General features: G+C 32.6%; 1 protein-coding gene across 2 annotated transcripts in view; it reads right to left on the bottom strand.

Moving 5' to 3' along the window:
• Positions 1-15319: 15319 nt before the first annotated feature.
• The window catches only part of LOC127701160 (uncharacterized), a 67656-nt gene continuing 58665 nt past the window's right edge, over positions 15320-24310 (bottom strand). For both annotated transcript variants that reach the window (XM_052204982.1, XM_052204981.1), the window contains 2 exons: positions 17027-20925; positions 15320-16986 (listed from right to left, as the gene is read on the bottom strand). In XM_052204982.1, coding sequence (XP_052060942.1) covers positions 19433-20869 — 1437 coding nt within the window. In that variant the 5' untranslated portion in view covers positions 20870-20925 and the 3' untranslated portion in view covers positions 15320-16986; positions 17027-19432. The remainder of the gene's footprint in view (positions 16987-17026; positions 20926-24310) is intronic.

Raw genomic sequence — 24310 nt, 5'->3', positions numbered from 1 at the left:
TTGAAATAAAACACCGAATTTTCTGACTTCAATAGACTTGTCATCTGGATTTTTCCAGTTACCGATCTCAAAAGAAAGTCAACGTTACACAGCCTTTAATACATGTTTTGGTATACTTTCAGACTCTTAAGATTACCGATGGGACTGAGCACATCTCCGGCATCTTTTCAACTTTTGATGGACAAAGTTCTTAAAGGATTGACTTTTAAATCATGTTTGTGCTATCTTGATGATGTCCTTGTTGCATCCGAAACATTTGATCAGCATATTGAAGATTTACGGAACGTTTTCCAAAGACTTTCGAATGCAGGTTTAAAGCTAGGACCCAAAAAGTGCACCTTTGATCAGAACTGTTGTATATACTTAGGTCATAAAATTTCAAATAAAGGAATTGAGCCGCCACCGGACCGTGTTCAAACCATCGTTAATTACCCTATACCAAAAAGTGTCAAAGAGTTACGTCGCCTTGTTGGTCTATTTAATTGGTTTAGAAAATATATGAAAAATTTCAGTGCTGAAATGGAACCTATGACTAGACTTAAAGAAATGTGAACGTTGTAGCTCGACCGATGAACAACAATGTGCATTTCAGAATGCTAAATTGCTCCTGCTGAATTCTCCTATTCAGGCCTTTCCAGACTACAATTTACCATTTAGACTTGCTGTAGACTCTTGTTGTAAGGGCATTGGTTACGTGATATATCAGAAAATGAAGGAAATTGATGAAATACGTGTTAAACGATTCGGATCTAAGGCACTAAGTAAATGGCAGAAATCACACCGTCCAACAAAACTAGAATTACTTGGCATGGTTACAGTCGTTCTAGAATGTTCATCGTACCTACGAACAAAGCCGTTTGTTGTAGAATGCGACCACCAAGCGCTGAAACCACTCTTTAGCAACCAACTGAAAGGCGCCATTCATGAGCGTTGGGTCGCTATTTTGCAGCAGTATAACTTTGAAATTCAATACAAGCCTGCGAGGGAAATTGTTCTGGATTCCTTGTCACGATGCACGCAAGATACAAGTAATGCTTTTGAAAGTCCAGACGAGAACGATCCGTACTTCCCCCATGAACCGGATAATACAGGACAAATTATTGTTCCAGGAGGTATACAGTTGACCACTTTATTACGTGATTCCGATACAAGCGACAGTAAAAATTTACAACTGAACAATATCTGTCTGTTTGCGCCAGTTCCGATGTACACCGTCGTCAATAGTCTTCCACGTAATAATTATAATGTTGCAGACACAAAATGAATATGGTGCCGACATTGAAGACATTGATCAACAGTATATACATGTATCAAAGAAACGCAAACCGCAAAAAACAATACAACTTTACACACGAAAGAAATATAACGTAGTGAAAGATTTCAAACCTTTGGATATCCATAGTAAAGTTAAAACTGACCGATTGTGATTCAAAACATATTCAAATGTCGATTTCGGATCAGTTGAATCAGTCAGACAACGTTTATCAACAAATCACTCAAACAACTAATTTACATAAATCGGATCAAATATTTGATCAAAGTACTGATAGTGCTACTTCTCAAGCTGATGCAACATTTTTGCACTGAAAGCTCTCATATTCAAGATCCAGACAAAATATTTAATCAAAGTACTGCAAGTGATTATATACAGGATTCGGACAAAATATTTGAACAAAGTACTGACATTAATGATACGCAGGTTACTGCTACTAGTTATAATGATATGAGTGAAAATGAAATCATGAACAATTATACCAAAAAACGAGACTCTGTTACTGGTTACTGATTCAAATGTAAATATTTTGACATCGTTTGACATTTTTCGGGAAAAAGGGATTTAGTGTCGAATCGATACATGAATTGCAGCGCAATGACGCAAACTGCAGACCGTTGATTCAGTATCTTGAAAGAAAGGAACCACCAAAGCTGCAGAAAGAAGCGCGAAGACTTCTTTTATTTATAACCAAGTTTTCACTTTGATCAATGGAATATTATTTCAAACACGAAACAGGAAATCAGTCCGTTCAAAAACAATGAACAATTTTCAGCTAGTTGTTCCTGAAATAATTGAATTACACCATGATTCAACGTTAGGCGGACATTGCGGTATACAAAATACTCTGGATTTGATCCAAGAACAGTACTATTTTCCCAATTTGAGTGAAAAAGTAACTGAATATATTCGTTCATGTCATGAATGTCAAAGCATGAAAAATACCTCACTAAAAACAAAAACTGTAATTGCGTCATTTCCTACGCCGTGTGCAACATTTAAAGTTTGGGAAATAGACCTTCAATATGGACCGGTCCCTGTGTCTCGCAGTGGCAATTCTTACATTTTTACTGCAATTGACCTATTAAGTAAATACATGTTTGCAGAGCCGATACCTCACACCGATCCGTTAGCAGTCGGAAATGCGCTTTTTAAGTTAGTCAAGCAATTTGGAGTTTTTATGCCCCACCTAGGGGCATTATGTTTTTCGGTCTGTGCGTCCGTTCGTCCGTCTGTTCCGCTTCAGGTTAAAGTTTTTGGTCGCTTCAGGTTAAAGTTTTTGGTCAAGGTAGTTTTTGATGAAGTTGAAGTCCAATCAACTTGAAACTTAGTACTCATGTTCCCTATGATATGATCTTTCTAATTTTAATACCAAATTAGAGTTTTGACCCCAATTTCACGGTCCACTGAACATAGAAAATGATAGTGCGAGTGGGGCATCCGTGTACTATTACACATTCTTGTTCGAACTGTCATAAGTGATCAAGGATCGGAATTTACTGGTAAATGTTTTAGAGAAGTTTGTCGTTTATTGGATATTGTTCAGGAATATACCCCAGCTTCGCTCATCACTGTTTGGGAGCTTTTGAGAGACCTCATAGAACTTTGTCTGAAAGACTAACACCGTTTTTTGTAAAAGGAAAACCATGGGAGGATGTTTTACAGGGAATAGTATTTTCGATGAACAATACTCCAAAACAAAGTGTTGGATTTTCGCCTTTTGAAATAGTGTATGGGAAAAAACCAAAATTCCCGTTGTCTTTACATATCAAGGACACCGACTTTTCGTCTTTACCTAAAGATTGTCATACGTATCTCAAACAGCAATGTGAAAAGTTAAACGTTATACTTACTGAAGTCGAGAAAAATTCTATTAATTCAAAAGTTAAAATGATTGACCGAGTTAATAAGGACAAAATACAAAATATTTCATTTCACGAAAACGACTTTGTTTATTTGCTGAAAGAGCAAACCGGATCAGGACAAAAATTTAAGAATAGATTTGCAGGTCCATATGTGATCTCTTCAGTAAATAGTCCTCATATGTATACTTTGAAGGACCCAAACACGAACAAAACATTATCGCAGCCAGTGCATATCAATAGGCTGAAATCTGATTATGTAAGAAAACTAAATCCTTCAAAATATTTTATGGATTCTGTTCTTACGAAACTCGACGATGTTGAAGTGCAAGATCATACATCTTTGGATGAGGATAGTACGCTTGTTAAGGACAACTCAAACACCATAATTATACCATGGTTTCGTTTTATATGGTAGTCGAAAAGAAAAAGAAAGAATGCAAGACCTGGACGCGGCCGCCTGAATTTTTTGACATAGGAACAACAGAGTCAGTACCCTCATAAGTTAAGAAGATAAGAAAAAAAAAAGAAACGTAGAAAAACAATTTGTCACCCAAACTCCGTTGAGGGTGCCATAATAACTAGATTTGCCACTGCGAGTTATAGCGGATGACACCCTTCCCAAATTGCCAATAAACTGCAGCCATGTTGAAAATGGACATTTATGCACAACGAAACATATTTCTGTAAATTTTCAGAATGTTTAAAGCATTTTTCAATTTTTCAAAGTTTTGCTGTTTCCATGGTAACGGCGATCATTTTAAAAATTCCAAAGTCAAATATCAATTCTTCACATGCCAGCTAACATTAACATGTCTCTGAAGTTTCATAAAGTTTGGTGCATTTTAAAATTTTTCGACATTTTGTTGTTCCCATGGTAACGGTAGCCATTTCAAAATTCCTGCAGCAAATACCACATTGACCCATAGCATGTTTCATTTCTAAAAAGTTTCATTGGGTTCGATCTAATATTCTTTAAAAAAATGCAGCTTTAATGTGTTTTCTCATAGGGTCAATGTTTAACTTTTCCCCATGTTCCATGGCAAAGGCAGCCATTATGGAATTTCTAATTACTGTCGGTAACTCAACACATCACAGGCAACATTTCCATAAAGTTTCATTATGCTGGATCTTATAACAAAGGAATAATATTTTTGATTTTTTTAAAACATTTTTGCCGTTTCCATGGTAACCGCGGCCATTTTGCATATTCCATAGTCAGGTGCTCAACTTCACATGATGGTCAACATAATAGCATAGTTTCATCAACATTGGTCCATTCAATTCCGAGAACTAGCGCGGACAAAAAGTGTGGAAGAATTGAATAAAAAATGAAACGTAGATTAACAATTTGTCACACCAACTCCGTTGAGGGTGCCATAATAATAATAACTGAGCAAAACCAATAAGTCTCCAAACTTTGTTTGTGAGACTTACTTAACATTTTTTAATGGTGAACCATCCAAGGAAAATAGCTAAATACTTAGCAGCGTCACTTTTCCGTAGAAAACAAACAGGTTACTCTAGTTAACATTCTTAATACGTAAAGAAACAATTCTGAAATTTAAAAACTCTCATTCTTAAATTATGATCTTTCTCTTGAATTTGAATTCATAATTACTGTGACACGTGATATTGAAACATTTATATTGAATGGAAAGTAAAAGGTGACGTATATATCCATTTGGTATTGTGTATTTTCGGATTATATTTTGTACATATATATTTGTGTTAATTTACACGTCACTATCGTTAACAATTTACTTTCTTACTAACTTCAAAGACTACTAAGACCAACATAAAATTATAACTATAGGACCAGTTAGATAATTCAGATCACTTATTACAACTGTTTTATATTTGTTTCTTTGTTCTTTATTTGTTTATAACCTTTTCACGTCTATTCTTTATTTATTTTCCTCATTATTCTCTTTTCATCATATTTTAACACCGCGATTTTCTCCATTTTTTATGTTTTGACCTATTTTTTCTCTGTTCTTTCTTTTTTTCTCCCTTGTCAGACAAGCTTATGATTGTGTTTTTTACATAAATTTAAAATTGAACTCTTAAAATATGTTCTATTATATTGCATTGTATTACATTGTATTGCATTGTATTTAAAATGTGTAATTGTTTGTATTGCTTGACCCTTATGGGTGTAATTTTGCAACAAAGATTATTATTTATTCTGCACTTTTTGTCCTTATTCAATATTCTGTAAACCCCTTCAATGCCCCATATAAGTTAACCGAATTGTCTATCAAACTAGTCCGAGCTGATTTTAAAAGTGGTCCGAGTTGTCCTGTGTTAAATAATAGTATGTATTTAGTATACCCTACTAGATATACCAAACATACTCAAAATGTTGAATGACCAGTATACCAAATACAAATTGGACTGTACTTCAAAACTATATAAATCTAAAAAATAACTCAACTAATGTATGTTGCATTTGCCGTGCGGACGAACTAGCCGGCATTTGATATGATATAATCTGACATTATATGACGATACATATTTATACAATACATCAATAGAAAGTGATAAATTAGACTAATAGATATGCCCATCTTAGTTTATATTTTAGAAACAATGTTAAAGATTCTATTCCTTGAATCTTTTATTATCTCTGTCATTAGTGATGAATGCCACCCAGGAAAAACCATAAAAAAATAATTTCATGGAAACCTGTAACTCGAGGTAATGCCGACACCACTTCCAGAGAAAGCGTCAAGTCCTGCGCTTAAAATCCAAATACAAAAATAATCAGCCACTGGTTATAACATACTTATGTATATATATATAACTCGTCTAAACATCAGCCCAACAATGTAAGATCTGTAAATTTGCTTTCGCAAATTTTTTGTTCTTCCCTCGCCGGGATTCGAACTCATGCTACTGAGATATCGTGACATCTAATCGCCTGCACTGTATCAGACGTACTTATATATATATATATATTTTAACAAAACGCATTTGACTAACAGGTCGAACAACAGATGTTCTTAAACCCTGCTGACTGCCATTGGCGATTGCCAAATAAACGGATCACAAGATGTTACAAAATGGATCTTTTAAAATTATTAATTTAATACCAAACAGAAAACAATAAACTTGCGGAAAAGATGGTATACTGCAAACAAAAAGGTGCAAAAATTAGTACACCATATCCGGATTTCGACAATTAATGTCTCTTCAGTGATGTTAGGGATCGAAACGGTATATGGAAGGCCATATAATTAACCTCAATTTAGGATAGACTCTTGAATTTTGAAGAGTCGAAATATTAGAAATAGGATGAACGGATCATATAAACCCGAAGGAAAATATAATACAAGCTCAAACGAAAAAATATTAACAAGTCTAAATTGAAAACAACGTTCAAACCTATGATTGCGTTGGATAAAAACCGCAATTTTTATACGTGTGCATGCAAAACAAATTTCTTGATAGAGGGGTCTAAATACAGCACAAACAACATTTTCCAAAAACCAAATGAGTGAAAAAGTATATTTTATCAAAACGCATATGACTAGCAGGTCGAACATCTGATGTTCTTAAACCCTGCTGACTGCCATTGGCGATTGCCAAATAAACAGATCACAAGATGTAACAAAATAGATTTATTACCAAACAGAAAACAATACACTTGCGGAAAAGATGGCATACCGCAAACATGAGGTGCAAAAATTTGTACACCATATCCGGATTTCAACAATTAATGTCTCTTCAGTGATGCTAGGAATCGAAACGGTATTTGGAAGGCCATATAATTTACCTCAATTTAGGATAGACTCTTGAATTTTGAAAGAGTCAAAATAGGATGAAAGGATCATATAAACCCGAAGGTATATATAATACAAGCCAAAACGAAAAAATATAAACAAGTCTAAATTGAAACAACGTTCAAACCTATGATTGCGTTGGATAAAAACCGCAATTTTTATACGTGTGCATGCAAAACAAATTTCTTGGTAGAGGGGTCTGAATACAGCACAAACAACATTTTCCAAAAGACCAAATGAGTGAAAATGTATATTTTAACAAAACGCATTTGACTAGCAGGTCGAACAATTAATGTCTCTCCAGTGATGTTATATATATATAACAGTTTTATCATATTCACATAATTCAATTTATTGTGTGCTGGTTCATATTCTGGACGCCAGTCTTTGCTCCTTTCTAATAAAATCCACATAACAAAAAACAAATATGAAGCTTAGAAATGGAAAAATATTAAATACTAAACTCGTTCAAAGGGTATCTACACGTCTCAATCTTCAAAATCGCTTATCTAAAAATACTACCATCGCTAATATTTTTAACAATAAAAATCGTGGTTACCCTTCTATCGATAAGTGTCATGCCAAAAAATGACTTACATGTCCCCGTCTTTCCACCAACAATACGGTAAGGTCTACGTTTAATGGTCGCACATTTCCTTTAAATTTTGAAACTGATATAACTTGAAAAACAAACAGTATTATTTATTTACTCACATGAAACAAACCGGGATGCGGTATTCAGTACGTAGGTGAAACTGGACGATATTTATCTAAACGCACGCAAGAACACCTGTATCGTTTTAAAAGACCCAATAAATTCAAAAGTATCATTTATCAACATCTTAAAAAGCACAATCATCCTATTAAATATTTAACAGTTCAACCTTTAGAAGTAGTAAATAAGCAGCCTGGTGAATCTCATTCGAAGTTTGTACGATCACGGAAAATAATTGAATTAAATTGGATTAAAAAATTACAGACAGTTTACCCTCTCGGTCTTAATGATAATATCATGGGAATTGGTAATATATCAAGAACCGATGCTGTTAACATTTTGGATATAGTTTCTAAAACTGTTCGTAAAAACCGTTCTCATGGGCGTAGAAAAAATCGCAATCAAAGAAAATTTCGGACCAACCATACAAATATTTCGGACCTAATTTCTATTTCAAAAAACAACGGCAGACATTATCTATTAACCAAGCTCTGTTCTTTACCTATAAATAAATAAAATAAAATTTTAGAGGATTGCAACACAATTTCATATTGCAGTCCTAAGTATGAAATCGTTCAAATTGTAATGGCATATTGTTATTCTAAACTGTTTCCCAAAATTGATCGCCCCGAAGATCATAAAAAACATTTTATTAAAATAAAGTATGTCAATAAAGGTTTTGATTTTGTAAATATTGCCGGTATTTTTAACGACCATTCTGTTAAAGAACAAATTCCTGGATATTTTGATAATACTGAACTCCCTCTTATTTGTTATATTTACAAAAAATCTACCCGAAAATTTGTGTTTAATTATAGCCAAGTCTGTAAAGATGTAAATATCAGTGAAAATACACCTCCGTCATGTAATTGTAGTAATTCCGAATACACTTATGGTCCCATTTCCCATGTTATAACAGGAGACCTTAACATCGTTCGCGACCGAGAGTTAAAATCATTCCTCAGTAAAGGACCTAAATATCGTCCCCCGTCAATTATTAATTGGAATGAGTGTCGTAATATCATCCACAACTCACTCCGTGCTTGCTGTTTGAAATGGATAAAACGGGAAAAGCTGACAAAAAATCTTTGGACTCTTTTTTTAATTCAGTAATGAAGATAGTTGATATACGTATACAACATTTTAAAAAACATTTAACTCTTAACAACAACCATAAAAATCCTATTTCTCGTATCAAACATAAACTAAAAGAACTAGCCAAGGAATTTGTTTATGTCTCGGCTGATAAAGCTGCTAATAATATCATTATAGTTTGACGTAGATTTTACATTGAGGTTCTGCAAAAGGAAATCACGAATTCATCAACATTCCAACTGACTTCATTTTCAGAAAACGATATCTGTAACAAACATAAACTATTAGCTACTTCTTTACAAGCAGAACCAAATACAATGAAAGTCCCAACTATGTACTGGCTTCCGAAGCTACACAAATCACCTTACAAATATAGATTTATTTCGTCTTCAAGTCATTGTTCCACTACTAAATTGTCTATTCTACTTACAAGTACACTTGGTACAATCAAAAACCTGATAATAAATTGTTCAAATAAGGCCTTTGAAAATAGTGGAATTAACTACTTTTGGAGTGTCAAAAACTCGTTGGAAGTACTTGATAAATTGCATGCATATATTGGTGATTTTGAATCTGTTCAAAGTTTTGATTTTTCTACCCTATATACCACTTTGCCTCATATTCTTATTAAGAAAAAATTCACACACCTAATTGAATGGGCATTTAAAAAGTCGGAATGCGAATACATATGTTCAAACTCTTTTAGGTCATTTTTTAGTAGCAACAAACAAAAGAGCTATGTCAATTGGACATGCTTTGATACTATATCTGCCCTTGAATTTTTACTTGATAACATTTTTGTTCGCTTTGGAGATTCCGTATATCGTCAAGTTATCGGAATTCCAATGGGGACTAACTGTGCACCACTTATTGCGGACCTGTTTTTGTATTGTTATTAGTTACAATTTATGACTAAAATCAGCAAAGACCCATCGAAACAACATCTGATACAAAAATTTAACAATACTTTTAGATATTTGGATGATATATTGGCTCTCAATAATGACGACTTCAGTGTGTATACTAAAGAAATTTATTCTGTTGAACTTACTTTAAATAAAGCTAATACTAACAATGACCACTGTCCTTTCCTCGATCTTGATATCTATATCATTAACGGGAAGCTTAATACAAAAATTTATGATAAAAGAGATGATTTTTCATTTCCTATCGTTAATTATCCATTTTTAGATGGTGACGTTCCCTTGTCACCATCTTATGGTGTTTATATATCTCAACTTGTACGATTCGCTCGTGTATGTAACAACGTATTAGATTTTAGCGAGAGAAATTTATGTATTACTGAAAAATTGTTACACCAGGGTTTTCGATATCATAAACTAGTCAAAACATTTACTAAATTTTATCATCGGTATAAGGACATCATTCGTAAATATAACTCAACATGCAGACATCTTATACGTTCGGGTATTTCACATCCAATCTTTTATGGTAATATTCTTTACAAAGCACAAAAATGTCAGTATTCGCCTCAAAAGCTAACAAAACCTTTAAACAGACTTATTAAGAAGGGATATAGTAACGATACTGTTGTCAGGTCATTAAAGATTGCATATTTTGGCTTTAATATTGATTCACTTATAGGGTCTTTGCATCGGAATTAAACATATTTATTCTAAAACCAGTTGTTGGCATGACACGGGTTATGTTCTTCTCATATATTTTATGATGGTATAATACTAAACCCCTAACAGGAGGGATTGTGCCTGATATTCATATGATGAAGACATAATCTTTCAATCAGTTTAATTGAGGTCTGGAGCTGGCATGTCAGTAACTGCTAGTAGTCTGTTGTTATTTATGTATTATTGTCATTTTGTTTATTTTCTTTTGTTTCCTATTCTGACATCGGACTCGGACTTCTCTTAAACTGAGTTTTACTGTGCGTACTGTTGTACGTTTGTTATTTCTACATTGGCTAGAGGTATAGGGGGAGGGTTGAGATCTCAAAAAACATGTTTAACCCCGCCGCATTTTTGCGCCTGTCCCAAGTCAGGAGCCTCTGGCCTTTGTTAGTCTTGTATCATTTTTAATTTTAGTTTCTTGTGTATAACTTGGAGTTTAGTATGACGTCCATTATCACTGAACTAGTATACATATTTGTTTAGGGGCCAGCTGAAGGACGCCTCCGGGTGTGGGAGTTTCTCGCTGCATTGAAGACCCATTGGTGGCCTTCGGCTGTTCTCTGCTCTATGGTCGGGTTGTTGTCTCTTTGACACATTCCCTATGTCCATTCTCAATTTTATATATATATATATATATATATACGTCACTGGTTCAGACGTACTTATAATAGAATTATTTCTGTGACTGCATCTTACATTAATTTGTAAGATCCTTTAGATAATTCATCTGATCTGTTCATGCCTTATATATCATGTACTGTGTTACGACGCTAGATAAAAACTGACGAGGAAAGGTAACACCCGGCCACCGAAAGCTTTATTATTTATAGAGCCTAGGTGGTCGAGTGGTCTAGCGCGTCGGGCATAGTGCAAGGCGATTTGGTGCCACGATATCTCAGTAGAACGAGTTCGAACCCCGGCCAGGGAGGAACTAAAAATTTGCTTCCGCAAATTTACAGATCTAACATTGTTGGGCTGTTGTTTAGACGAATTATATATATATACAAGTCTAAATTGAAAACAACGTTCAAACCTATGATTCCTGGGTATGTTTCTAGCGCAAATGTTGGAATGTCAACTTATATTTTCGGTTCCTGCTTCACGAAATTTGTAAACACTAGACACAACCATTTTTACACCTCCACACTGAAGAGATTTCAAGTGCTGCCCTTGGTCGAGAATGATGTAGTCGGAATGGGCGTGACTTTTATCTACCGTTAGATGGCGTAGCATTGTAATCACAAATGTAGGATTAATCTGGGTGGAGAGGAGGGGACTGGATCGTAACCCTTGCTTGCGAAGATGACTATATTTGAACTTTGGTGAATAGTTGTCTCATTGGCAATCATATCACATCTCCTTATTTTTTTATAAACATGATTTTTTTCATCATGTGATTGACTAAATTACTATTTTCTAAATTATGTCGTTCTATTTTAATGTTTCTGATGTCTTTGAAAATTATATTGTAGTAGCTTTATCAAAAAGTGGGATAAAATTGGAATATTTATAATCGTGAAAGATCGGATCAACTTTTTTTATGATCGTGAAAAAGATCCGATGTCGCTTATGCGTCATTGCAAAAATCATTGAAAGTGTTATAATTGTTTTGTAATTATAAGAAAATTTACCATTGTAATTGGTACAGCAAAAGACTCGTCTTCCATGACTTTTGTTGGAAAATCAAAATGTTGGGCTATGGTGGTTTAATGACATTTGGTCAGTTTTTTTTTAAGACAACGCCGACTAGTCCGTGGGACACTATAGCAACTACTGTCTGTCGGTTCGTCCGTTAAAATGTTTATGTCGTATTATAAGTCAAGAGTGCCTCGTATGATATCAGTATTTCTATAAGAGGCAGATCCTTGTCCATTTTTGTTAAAAAAAGTGGGGGCAATTTAGGTAAAAAAAAACCTTTTTTATTGAAAACTTTTTTTTCTAGTTTTTAAATGTCTTTTTGAGCAAGGATTTCAATGAAAAACGATAATTGATTCCGGTTATTTCAAATTTGCGACATGTGAAAATTGGTGAAAAAATATGGTATAAAAATTGTTTTTATTTATGAATTTATAAATTATGATTATCTTTCTGTGCTGAATTTCAACAATAATTTTATTTAGGTATAATATGGAATTCCAAAGTGATTCACAAGGTCGAATTTTCGATAAATCGATAAAAAAATAGTTTTTGATATAAAAGAAACTTAATAAGTTCAAGATTCAAGGACTCGAACGAGATTAAATTAGGTGTATTATGCTATTCAAAATTGATAAGTGGTGTACAATTTGCGGGGAAAATGAGCTTTTAAAATGAAAAAAAAAAAACAAAATTTGGGAATTTTCTTTCTGTGTTATGTTTTATCGAAAATTGAAGCAAAAATATTATTTGCCATTCCGAATTGTATCAAAAATAATCTGTTGGCTGCCAATTTTGGAATGACCATCAACATGCATGATCATTTCATAGAAGAACTGTTATAGCTTCATAGACCATATCCTGAAATAATTATTGGTTTAAATTTGTTGTTGTGTTTCAACTTTTCAATGTCACGTAGTCTAAATCATGATTTATACGAGTCCTGCTTAATTGTTTTAGACATGCCGAGCTAAATAGTTTTACGTTCGAGCTGAAAAGTGTTGACAGTTCGCATAATCACTATATCCGGACATATGGTATTCGCTTAGAGTTAGACAATGTTAACTGTTTTTACTAGTGCAGCGTGCTTGCATGCATTATCAGGCAAATGTATATAGACTTGTTACGATCGGGAATAAAACACAATCGGAAATTTACAGATCAAAGTAGGTTATCGATCACTCCAATCTCGAGGTACCTACGTTCGTATTTCACCACAAAGCTGGGAACTATATATATGACGTATATCAATGCGTAAAAAAATAACGTATTTCAGGGGAATACCCCCAGACCATGTCTTGCTTCTCGCATTCACAAATTCATTTGCAATTATACATACAAAGATACTTATTTTTCAACAAGTAAGTATCCTAGTGGCCTCATTATCTTGTAAGTCTTGTTATAATTGCATTTTAATTGAAAAGAGGGTAACTATGGGATTACTAGTATGTATAAATAGAGATGTTTTTCTCAAGTAACAAAATGAATTATCCATAAGTCCTGTGAAGGATGAAATCGCTAGACTTTTAAAAGAGAGACGAAATATACCAAAGGGAAATTCAAACTCACAGGTTGAAAATAAACTGTCAACGCCATGGCAAAAAAAGAAAAAGATCAAAAACAAACAACAGTATACAAAACAAAATATAGAAAACTAAAGACTGAGCAACACGAACCTTACAAAAAACCGGGTGTGATCTCATTTGCTCCTGAGCGTTAGCAGATCCTGCTTCACAAATGACAATCTTCGTGTTGCTCATGTAAGTACAAAGAAAAATGGATAGGTCACATTCGGGGAAAAGAGGACGGGATTGTGGTTACGACATTTGGAACGACAATTGGAACATATCCGTCGTCATCTGTGAAACAAATATTCCATAACGGTCAACCAACTCTTGTTGGCGTACGTAAAATTTTCGAAGGATGATTTCAACTTCACTGCTTGGAATGCTTGGTCTTATAGCTTTCTTGTGAGAGCAACTCTATATCAAGAATATTATGATGAAATGCAAGCCCTGGAATATCGTATCAACTGGGAGATATATACTCCATATGCAGTCGCTGCTGGAATTTTTTCTACATAGAAGTTCACAATTAGGAATTTAAAATCATTTCTTTTGTCGTAAAGTTTTGTTCTCAACCGACCCTCATTTCAATTTCTAGATTCAAGTCAAGATATGAAGCATACTTAATTGTATCTGTTGTATCCTTTATTTCAAATTCGATGGAACATAGTCACCAAACCTTGAATTATTCAATGAGAGGACATCATCTATATAGCGGTAAACTAGGTTGAAGGATAATGCTAGCTTCTTTTCATTCTTCCTAAGAAGCTCTTGTATGAAGTCGGTCTAATATGAATAGAAGAACAAGTCGACTAGAAGAGGGGCACAGTTGGTTCCCATGGGAATACCGATTGTTCGTTGAAAAACACGTCCTTCAAACGTAACAAATATGTTGTCAATCAAGAAATACAGCATCTTAATGACGGAGTTTGAGAGAAATTTTTGTTTGTATCAGGGTGATTTTTTACAAAGAATTGTTTATCCCTCCCTTTGACTACTTGTATCTACGTTGACCATTATTTCTTAATGAAACAAAGCAGGACCAATTAGTCTATTTGTCTTTCAGTTTTGAATGATAATTACTTGGGTAAAGATTAGAAAAGTCAAATGTTTTAATAATATTGCAAGTTGAAGGAGTCTTAGTTTGAATGTACTCTAACATATCCTTTGAAGTTTTAAGTATCCACATCTGATTCCCGCCGCCTCTAGAATAGGTAGTTTCACAATAATTTTGAAGCTCGGCTTTGGTTGCTGACAAAAGCGATGTTATAATTAAGAAAGAGGTTTCGTGTAGCACTTGGAAGACCCAGCAATGTAACGTTGTTTGTAAGGAAACTTGTGTAATTTAAGTATACAATACAGTAAAGGAAGTTCCAGTGCTTCATATTTGGTTGATATTCCACAGGTACATAGAACAGACCTAAAATTATCCAGGATTTCCTGCTTGGTAAATGTCGTGGGGGTATATGTTGGGTTTCCAAGTGAATCGTCAATACCCATATATATAATTCATTTATCAAGCTGTTTGTGTATTATTCCACTGTTTACACATATTGATAGTTTAATCAATATTTGATTGGTTGAGACTATCCCACGTGTTATTGAACAAATCTTCATATTCCCTTCTGAGGATCATATTTCCCCTCTGAAATGTCTGGATTACATCGTGCGACGATACGCGCGGTTAATGTACATAACGTTTTGAACTTCTTTTTCTTCTTAAAATAGTGATAGCAAAAATCATTATCATATTCAAATTTATTTCAGACGATAAAACAAAAAGACTAATAATGAACTTTTGATCCGTACTGTTTATCAATGTGTATGTCATGTTTAGTTTAACCGTTATAAAAACAAGCGGATAAGAAAAAAAAATGTATGCAAATAATAATTAATGTATTGATAGTAAACAAAGCATAGGCAGTGGAATAAAACATTCATTTCCCTTTGCCTCGGGAGATATGAAGATTTGTTAACCCTCGAAAACTCATATTTCCCTCGGGCAGAGCCCTCGTGAAATATGAATAATCTTGGGTGAACAATTCATATCTCCCTCAGGCATGGGAAATAATTGTATAATATTCCATTGAAATCGGAAGCGTTCTAACAGCCCCAAGTAAACAATTTATGTAGACATAGGATTTACATTGGTTAATTTATATTTTTCATCAAACTGTGAAGACTAATTTTGACAATTAAATGATATTATGTAAAAAGATGTTTTATTAAGAATAAAGATACCCACAAAATGTAGTAATAAGGGCATACAAGTGAACTTAATAAGAAAAACAATGAAAATAAGAATAAATAACTTTTTGAATGCAGTAATTTTTAAAGGTGACGACCATTTAATATTCTGGGTGGGGGATGATTATTCTGGCCTGTAAAGAACTGAAAAATATAAGCGAGACTCATAAAAGGTTAAATTGATTATTCCGTCAGAAAATAAAATCATCATGGGCTGCCCCTCCCCAGACGAATATCAAATGGTCGTCCCCTTTCATCAATATGTGTACCAATAACACGTAACAAGAAAATGAGAGAAAACAATATAAAAAAAGACTTGTGTAAACTTCGAATATCATAGATATTTTTGCTTTCATTGAAGCACCATTTTCAAGTAATAATAATAAAAAACAAATGAGTATTAAAAATGCATAGGTGAACTTGGCCCACAGCGGTACATTAGGGGTGTGTTCAATTGAAAGTTCCCTCACCTTTTGTGCAGTACATACTTTTTTTTATATCTTTACTTATTCGTGATATTTCCAAGACAAGACATTCCACTCACTCAGACACATACATGTAAATGAGATTAAACGAACAAGTACACATTTTAAAATCAGATCACACACAAGTCAGATCGGATACAATAAACATCGGATACTATAAAAGAACAAAACAAACATAGTTAAGGTATACGAAAGCGTATTAGCGCCACACAACTTTTATAGAATAACTAATCGAAGAATTCAAATAGAGAAAAATATTCAACGAGTGACCGAACACCACATTAATTCACGAATGCGCGTAGCGCATGAGTTAATTATCAGTGTTTTTCTGTCACGAGTTGAATATTTTTCGATATTTGAATTCTTTGATTAGTTATTCTTTTTATTACATTGGCAAATGGCTTTTTTTATGAAATTAAAGTAGAAAACGTAAGGAACTATATCTTTTTCTACGCATTCACAACTGTGTTTTGATCCGACGTTATCGACGTCTTGACAACGCCTATTGTTGTATGACATCAGAGGAGTGAAATAACCACGTTTATTTCACATGTGAAATTATCGGTTTTTATTTCACTGGGAAATCAATGTAATTCATTGCAACCAATGTAATAATATTTTTTAATATTTCTTCCAATGTTTGCGTTATAACGCAAACCTTTGAGAAATAACGCAAACCTTTGCGTTATAACGCAAACCTTTGAGAAATAACGCAAACCTTTGCGTTATAACTTTACTAGATCGAAATGAAAATTCTATGACTTTCTATCAAAGAATCTTTATCATATTCTGAGATTTAAAAAAACGATTTCTTGCATCAAAATTTAAAAAAAAATGGTTCTTTATTAATAACTCATTTAAAAGCAGAAAGATCATTTTGTCTATTTGACTTGCAAGTTTCACAATTGTATGACATTATTTTTGCTCTTCCAATTAAAATATGCCTATACCATATCTATTTTCTTGTTAAATTATATACTTTTCTGATGCACAAATCATTCTTAATTTATGTATATGGCACTTCAATGTATTCCCTTATTCCTATGCATATTTATTATAATGATTTGGCCTTGTGTTTATGGTTCTTTTCTTATCTAAAATCACAACCGAAATTAATGACAGACGGACATATATACAAAACTTAATGAATAATTGAAATCAAGATGTTTGCGTTATAACGCAAAAGGTTTGCGTTATATCGCAAATGTTTGCGTTATATTGCAAAAGTTTGCGTTATTTCGCAAAGGTTTACTTTATAACGCAAAGGTGTGCGTTATATCGCAAATGTTTGCGTTATTTCGCAAAGGTGTGCGTTATATCGCAAATGTTTGCGTTATAACGCTAAGGTTTGCGTTATTTCGCAAAGGTTTGCGTTAAATCGCAAAGGTTTGCGTTATATAACGCAAAAGTTTGCGTTATTTCGCAAAGGTTTGCGTTATAACGCAAACATAGGAAGAGTATTAAAAAAAAAAAGTTGTGTGGCGCTAATACGCTTCCGTAAAGGTAAACAAATAACAAAATAATGTGTTTATATAACTAAATCACGTCTGCATTAGTTTTCACAAATACCAAGTTTCTTAATACACACATTTTTTTTGTATAATGGAACATTGAACATGACACAATTGAGCTGACAGTCAATGGCACCTAAACATTAAATTTTTAAAAAAGTTTTAATACACAAAAGCGTAGAGAAAAAACACAACCAACATGTGTTCCATGATTTAAGGAAAAAGATATATTGATAGTAAGTTTGAGTGACTTCAACTAGCTTTTCAGTAATTTGATAAAAAAATAAAATCATTATATATATATATATATATATAAAAAAAGAAGATGTGGGTCAAATAAGTCAATATGACAGCTACCAAACGACAAAAATAACTTAGTCATCAATTGGACACAGAAAATTATTGTGGTGAGAAGTTTCGACCATATTATTTAGATAACTAAATATTGTCGATAATTCAAAATTAATAGATTTTTGAATTCAAGATATTAAATAATTATACATCATTTAATATACCAGCGACAAAAATAATAATCTTTAATCTATCCAATCATATATTCTGGTCATTCTTCAAGATGATGAAGTTATCAGATTTTACCAATAAATAACTGTCAGGCTGGCAAAATGTTGTCATACTACGTCAATTATGACATAACTTAGCATAATTCTCAAAATTTGTCGCTTTCGATAGAAAATTTGATTTTAATTTGCGAAGATTTTATTCAACAGAGTTGAGGCCGATTTCCCATGAATTTATTTCACACGATTGTCATTTTCTAAAAGTCCTTCAATTTTTACTGAAATTCACAGTTTCCGAGATTAATGTGTACTTAAAGGTATATTAACAATATTTTGGCGTATTTTCGAACATGTGACCGAATTATATAGGCCTAAAGATGACTCAAAACTGCAATTTTCACAGACTTTGGCAAAATTTGAGTTATTTTCCAGAAAATGTATGAGCAGAACATAATGTCATTCTGAGCATACAATGATTTAACGATAATTTTAGTTATTAAAAGTTTTAAAATGTTTATTTCAAAACACTTGGTGTCAAGCGTACTTAGTACAGCGTATAATGCCCGTATTCCAGAAACACATCACGAGGAGTCTTGCGGTATGTAGTCGAAACGCGCGTCTGGCGTATAAATTATAGGCTTTTGATAGGTTTTTGTGTGTTGAAATCAATTAATACGTTTTATTAGCCAAAAAAATACTACACAAAATACTCTTAACTAGCTTGCTTTGTTATTGCTGCTATAATATTTGTAATTCGAAATTTTATGGCGGACCCATATCTTTCCGTCACTAAAATTTACTAATTGTATTCTCTTATCACATACACGAATTAGCCATTACCTACCAGTTGTAAATGAAGCACAAAAAAAGGGTCTTTGTATTTGCTGGATTGCATAGGATGAATATCGTTGTTATATATACATGTACTTCTTTTAACTAATTTAATGGAATTGATTATTCGTGACTTCAATACATTGAAAAAATATAACAGCCAAATACGACTAACAGGTCTTTTCATGTTAAAATTTGCAGACTTTGTTACATTTCAAGTGTAGCCATACTTTATCCTTTATATGACAAAGCATTCATTTAATATTAATGTTTACAAAATCTATCAATAGCGTGATTTATAATTTTATATGGTACCTCTGGTTCTACATATACCCATTCATTGCTCTTTTGTGCTGGAGAGGAGCTGTACCAACGGTCATAATGCACGTCTGCCCAATATGCAAACTGCTGAAAATGTGGGTTAGGAGAGCGTTTGTATGAAGATGGAAAAAGTTCGATCATGGTAGATCCAGAACGCAACAATAAAGTATGTCCTAAACCGGCACCGTGAATTCCGACCAAGATAGTAGTTTCATATATCAATTTTATTTGTTCTTCAATTGGTAATAGGTCTATTTGTATTGCATGTATGAGAGCATTTGGAAATTTTTTAATTAAATAATCCATAATCTCTTTTTCATTTGATAATTTCCGTTGCACTTTTCCCCTTGGATTTCTAGGATGAGCTACATAGTCTTTTCGTAAAATAAAAGTGACTTTTTGAGAATCAGTACAATTGTGATATAAAGATGAAGAATTTTGAACCCCTTGATACAAGGCAAATTTGAATTCTTCGACAAATGGAATATTTTGTACATACTGTGACATTGGGCCATCGGGAAGGACCCATGCTAGCTTTTTATGAAAACTTTTTTTCTGCATATGTCCTATCCTATATACGTTGCCAAATAGTATACTCCATAAATTGTCTAATTTTCCAGCAGGATGTGCATCCATTATTATAACATCTGTGGTTTTAGGATTTTCACCAAATAAACGAATTGTTAAATACGTATTGAAAAGTTCCATCAATGTCCAGTATAAATTTGCATAGTCTCCTCGTCGTATTAACACAGTGAACGTAGAATCATACGAGTTTCCATCATTATTACCTTTTCGTGTTGAAATTCCTGAAAACCAGTTGTAAAAATGAGATCGTTTACGAAACGTCATTTTCGGAAGCTCTTCACAAGGAATGTTGAAAAATCCACTTTGCATGGTAACTTCCTCATCCTTCTCCGTATGGCCAATGACTGATTTGATATCTTCGCCACCTTTCGCAACACTCTTTTTCCTTAAAGGATCAATTATGACATTTTTCATCAACATCATAGACCCTTTGAAATTGTAAAAATTTCCCGAACAATGTATGTCGCCCCATTCAGTCCAGTTTTTTTTTTGTATACCAAAAATGACGTCGTGGTTTACCTTTTTGAATAATTTCATCTCTGGAGTTTTCACTGTTCTAGGTCTGATTTCAGGAACTATATTTCTTATATCTTTAACATTATATCTCACGGATGATTGGTTGTCTACAGGCGAAATTTCAAAAATATTTTGAACATTGCCAATTTCTAGCCTTCTCTTGAGCAGTTGGCGATTGTATAAATGAAATTCCGGGGATGTCCTCATCATTCCCATTATAAATATGGTGAAGGCAAATAAAAAAATAAAGAAGATCGATCTTTTCTTCCGAACCATATCAGAAGTTCGTCATTTCAGTTTTCAAAAATATATAAATGTTCTCATTACACCACCTGAAAATATAAATTGTAATTAAAGCAAAAGAAGTGATTCAAATGATGAGAAGGCTTTACTGAAATTGTTTTACAGTTTTCATGTCAGTGCCTTTTATAGCCGAATATACGATATGCATGGGATTTTCTCATCTCATTGATGGAGGCCGTATAATTGATTATATCCACTTCATTTGAACTCTGGATGATAGTTGTCTCATTGGCAATCATGTCCCATCTTCTTATTTTTATATTGATGCTATTTTGTTTTATCGTTCTTGAAATGGAAGACAAGAGCAATGTTCAAATGCTACTACTGCGAAAAGGAACCTGATCAAGGGTATGTTATACTTGATAAATAATAAATAAATAAATAAATAAATAATCTTTATTTCGAGAGGATAATCCCATTAGTTAAAACTAATCTTCCTGAGAGTCCTCAAAATAATAATAACATATTTATAAGTACATACAATATTATAATGATATATTATACACAATATACAATTGTATCTAGATAATAATGAAAAAGCATATTAATTTGCACAATTGATGAAAAATTTGTAACATTTTGTTTTAAAAGATACAAGTGTATTACTCATTTTTATTTCATTTGGTAAACTGTTCCATATTTGAGAACCTGAATATGTAAATGTTTTCTTTAAAAAGTTTGTGTTTGGTTTCGGAAGATTTAATAGTTTTTCATCAGCCGAACGTAAATTATAATTCTGATTACCAATAAAATGAAAGTTTTCTTGTAAATAGTTAGGAACCATATCATTTAATGATTTAAATACAAGTATTGCCTTTTGATATTGAATGCGTTTTTCCATATTTAACCAGTTTAAACTATTAAACAACAAACTGGATGATGTCATTATGTCAGCTTCTACTATAACCCTAGCAGATTTCTTTAATAACTTATTAAGTTTATTTATTCCACTTTCATAGCAACTTCCCCATATATTGCAACAATAATCAAACAATGGCAGAATATAAGCATTAAAATAAATAATACGTATATGCATAGGTAAATATTTTCTTATCTTTTGTAATAAATTGATTCTATTTGATATTGTACATGACATTTTATCTATTTGCTCATTCCAATTTAGGTTTTTGTCGATATATAAACCGAGAAGTTTTTCACAATCTACATTCTCTATTTGTTCATCTGAAATTTTGATATCTAAACTGTTCCCAGTTGAATAAAGCCTCTGTTTTGAACCAATAATCATTGATTTACACTTTTTGGCATTTAGTTTCATACAATTTTGCGAACACCAGTTTTCAATTACATGAATATCATTTTGAAGGTTAGCAGTTAACTGAAGTACATTATTACCTTTACTATGTAATGTAGAATCATCTGCATATAAATCTATTAATGAATTTTTTATGTTCAGTGGTAAATCATTGATATATAAAATAAATAACAGAGGGCCAAGGATAGAGCCTTGTGGTACACCAGTTTTTATGCATTTAGTATTAGACATGACGTTATTGACCTTAACTTGTTGACTTCGTTCAAACAAGTATGACTTAAACCAGTCTAGTGTACAGTTTGAAACATTATAATATTCAAGCTTTTTTAATAAAATAATATGATTAACCAGATCAAAAGCTTTCTTTAAATCTAAAAATATAACTCCGTTTATTTCTCCCTTATCTATATTTGCTAACCATTCATCTACTAATTTAGTAATTGCAGTTGTGCACGAATGTTTAGGTCTGAAACCTGACTGTGTAGTATTAAGAAGGTCATTACTATTTAAATATATATACAAACTATCAGCTATATGTCGTTCTATGATTTTGGAGAGACATGGCAATACTGCTATTGGTCTATAATTATCAGGATTACAAGCATCGCCACTTTTAAAAATTGGGCAAACTCTTGCAGTTTTAAAAATACTTGGAAATTTACCACATTTGATGCTTAGATTAAATAAATATGTTAAAGCTGGTGCAATGACATCGCTGCACATACTCAAAATATTTGGTCCAACACCATCTAAACCAGTTGCTTTAGACTTGTCAAGTTTTTTTAAATACATTTTTACATCTAAAATACTCATTTCTGGTATAATGAATTTTTCACTACCCCTTTGTAACTTTGATTTCACAAATTTGTTGAGTACATCGAAACTTGGACCTTCATCATTATTACATAATTTGTTATCAACTATACCTTCAGCAATATTTGTGAAATGCACATTAAATGTATTTGCTATATCAACATCATTTTGAATTACACTATTTTTATATTCCAAATGCGTGATATTATTATGTAATTTTTTTGGATTTAGACTTTTGACATACTTCCAGATAGTTTTACTATCTTTACAATTTGAGATAGCATTTTGGAAATAATTTTTCTTTGCCTGTTCTACTAAAAATGTGACCTTATTACGCCAAATTTTATAATTATATATATCCCCAATTCTATGAAAATAATCTCTTTGGTGTCTAGCGCTATTTATATCAGAAGTCCACCACTCTGGTTGTTGAGTATTTTTCACCCTTTTAATTTTCTTAGGAGCATGCTTGTCTAGGGTGTTCAGAAATAGATTATACCAATAATTAGCTGCTTCATCAACATCTCCAATCGATTCAATGAGATGAAAAGGAGTATTTGTTAAATTTTCAATAAATTTATTTTTATCAAATTGTTTGAATGATCTATATTCTATGGACAAATGCTCCATTTTTAATATTTTTGGGTTAAGTTTTCTTGTTACGCAAACAGGATAATGATCACTGACAGCATAACTAGGCACATTTACTTCTGTAATATGGTCTATAGTAGTTACACATTTATCTGTTACTCTTGTGGGTTTATGTACAATTTGTTGTAAACCATACAAATTAATACAGTCCTTCCATTTTTGATTTCCGACAACTGTATGATCTATATGTGAATAGTTTATATTGAAATCTCCTAAAAGTATAATTTCTTTATTTTCTGCTAACGCTTTTTCTATTTCTTTTTCAACTGAATCAATCCAAGATTGCAATGAACTCGGTGGACGATAAAAAATGCCTATTAAAATAGAGTTTGTGTTTGGAAAAATAATTTCAATCCATAAAGATTCAATACTACCTATTTCTAAATCGATTCTTCTCTGGTGACATACACTATTTCGTATGTACGCAATCACACCTCCGCCATCATTAATAGCGTTTCTATCTTTTCTTTCTATTTTGTAACCTTCAATTTGTAATGTTTCGGTACCAATTTCATCATTTAAAAATGTTTCTACCATACCAAATATATCAAATAATTGTTCATATTTTAATAGGAATTTTATTTCTTCAATTTTGGGTTGTAAATGTTGAATATTTAAACAACCTAGTTTAAACCCTTTTTTAAGTAACCAACTTGCTTCATTATTTCTACTTCTAT

The sequence above is a fragment of the Mytilus californianus genome, unplaced genomic scaffold (assembly GCF_021869535.1).
Source record: "Mytilus californianus isolate M0D057914Y unplaced genomic scaffold, xbMytCali1.0.p SCAF_5, whole genome shotgun sequence".
NCBI lineage: Eukaryota > Metazoa > Mollusca > Bivalvia > Mytilida > Mytilidae > Mytilus > Mytilus californianus.
This window is presented reverse-complemented; position numbering and strand designations above follow the sequence as displayed.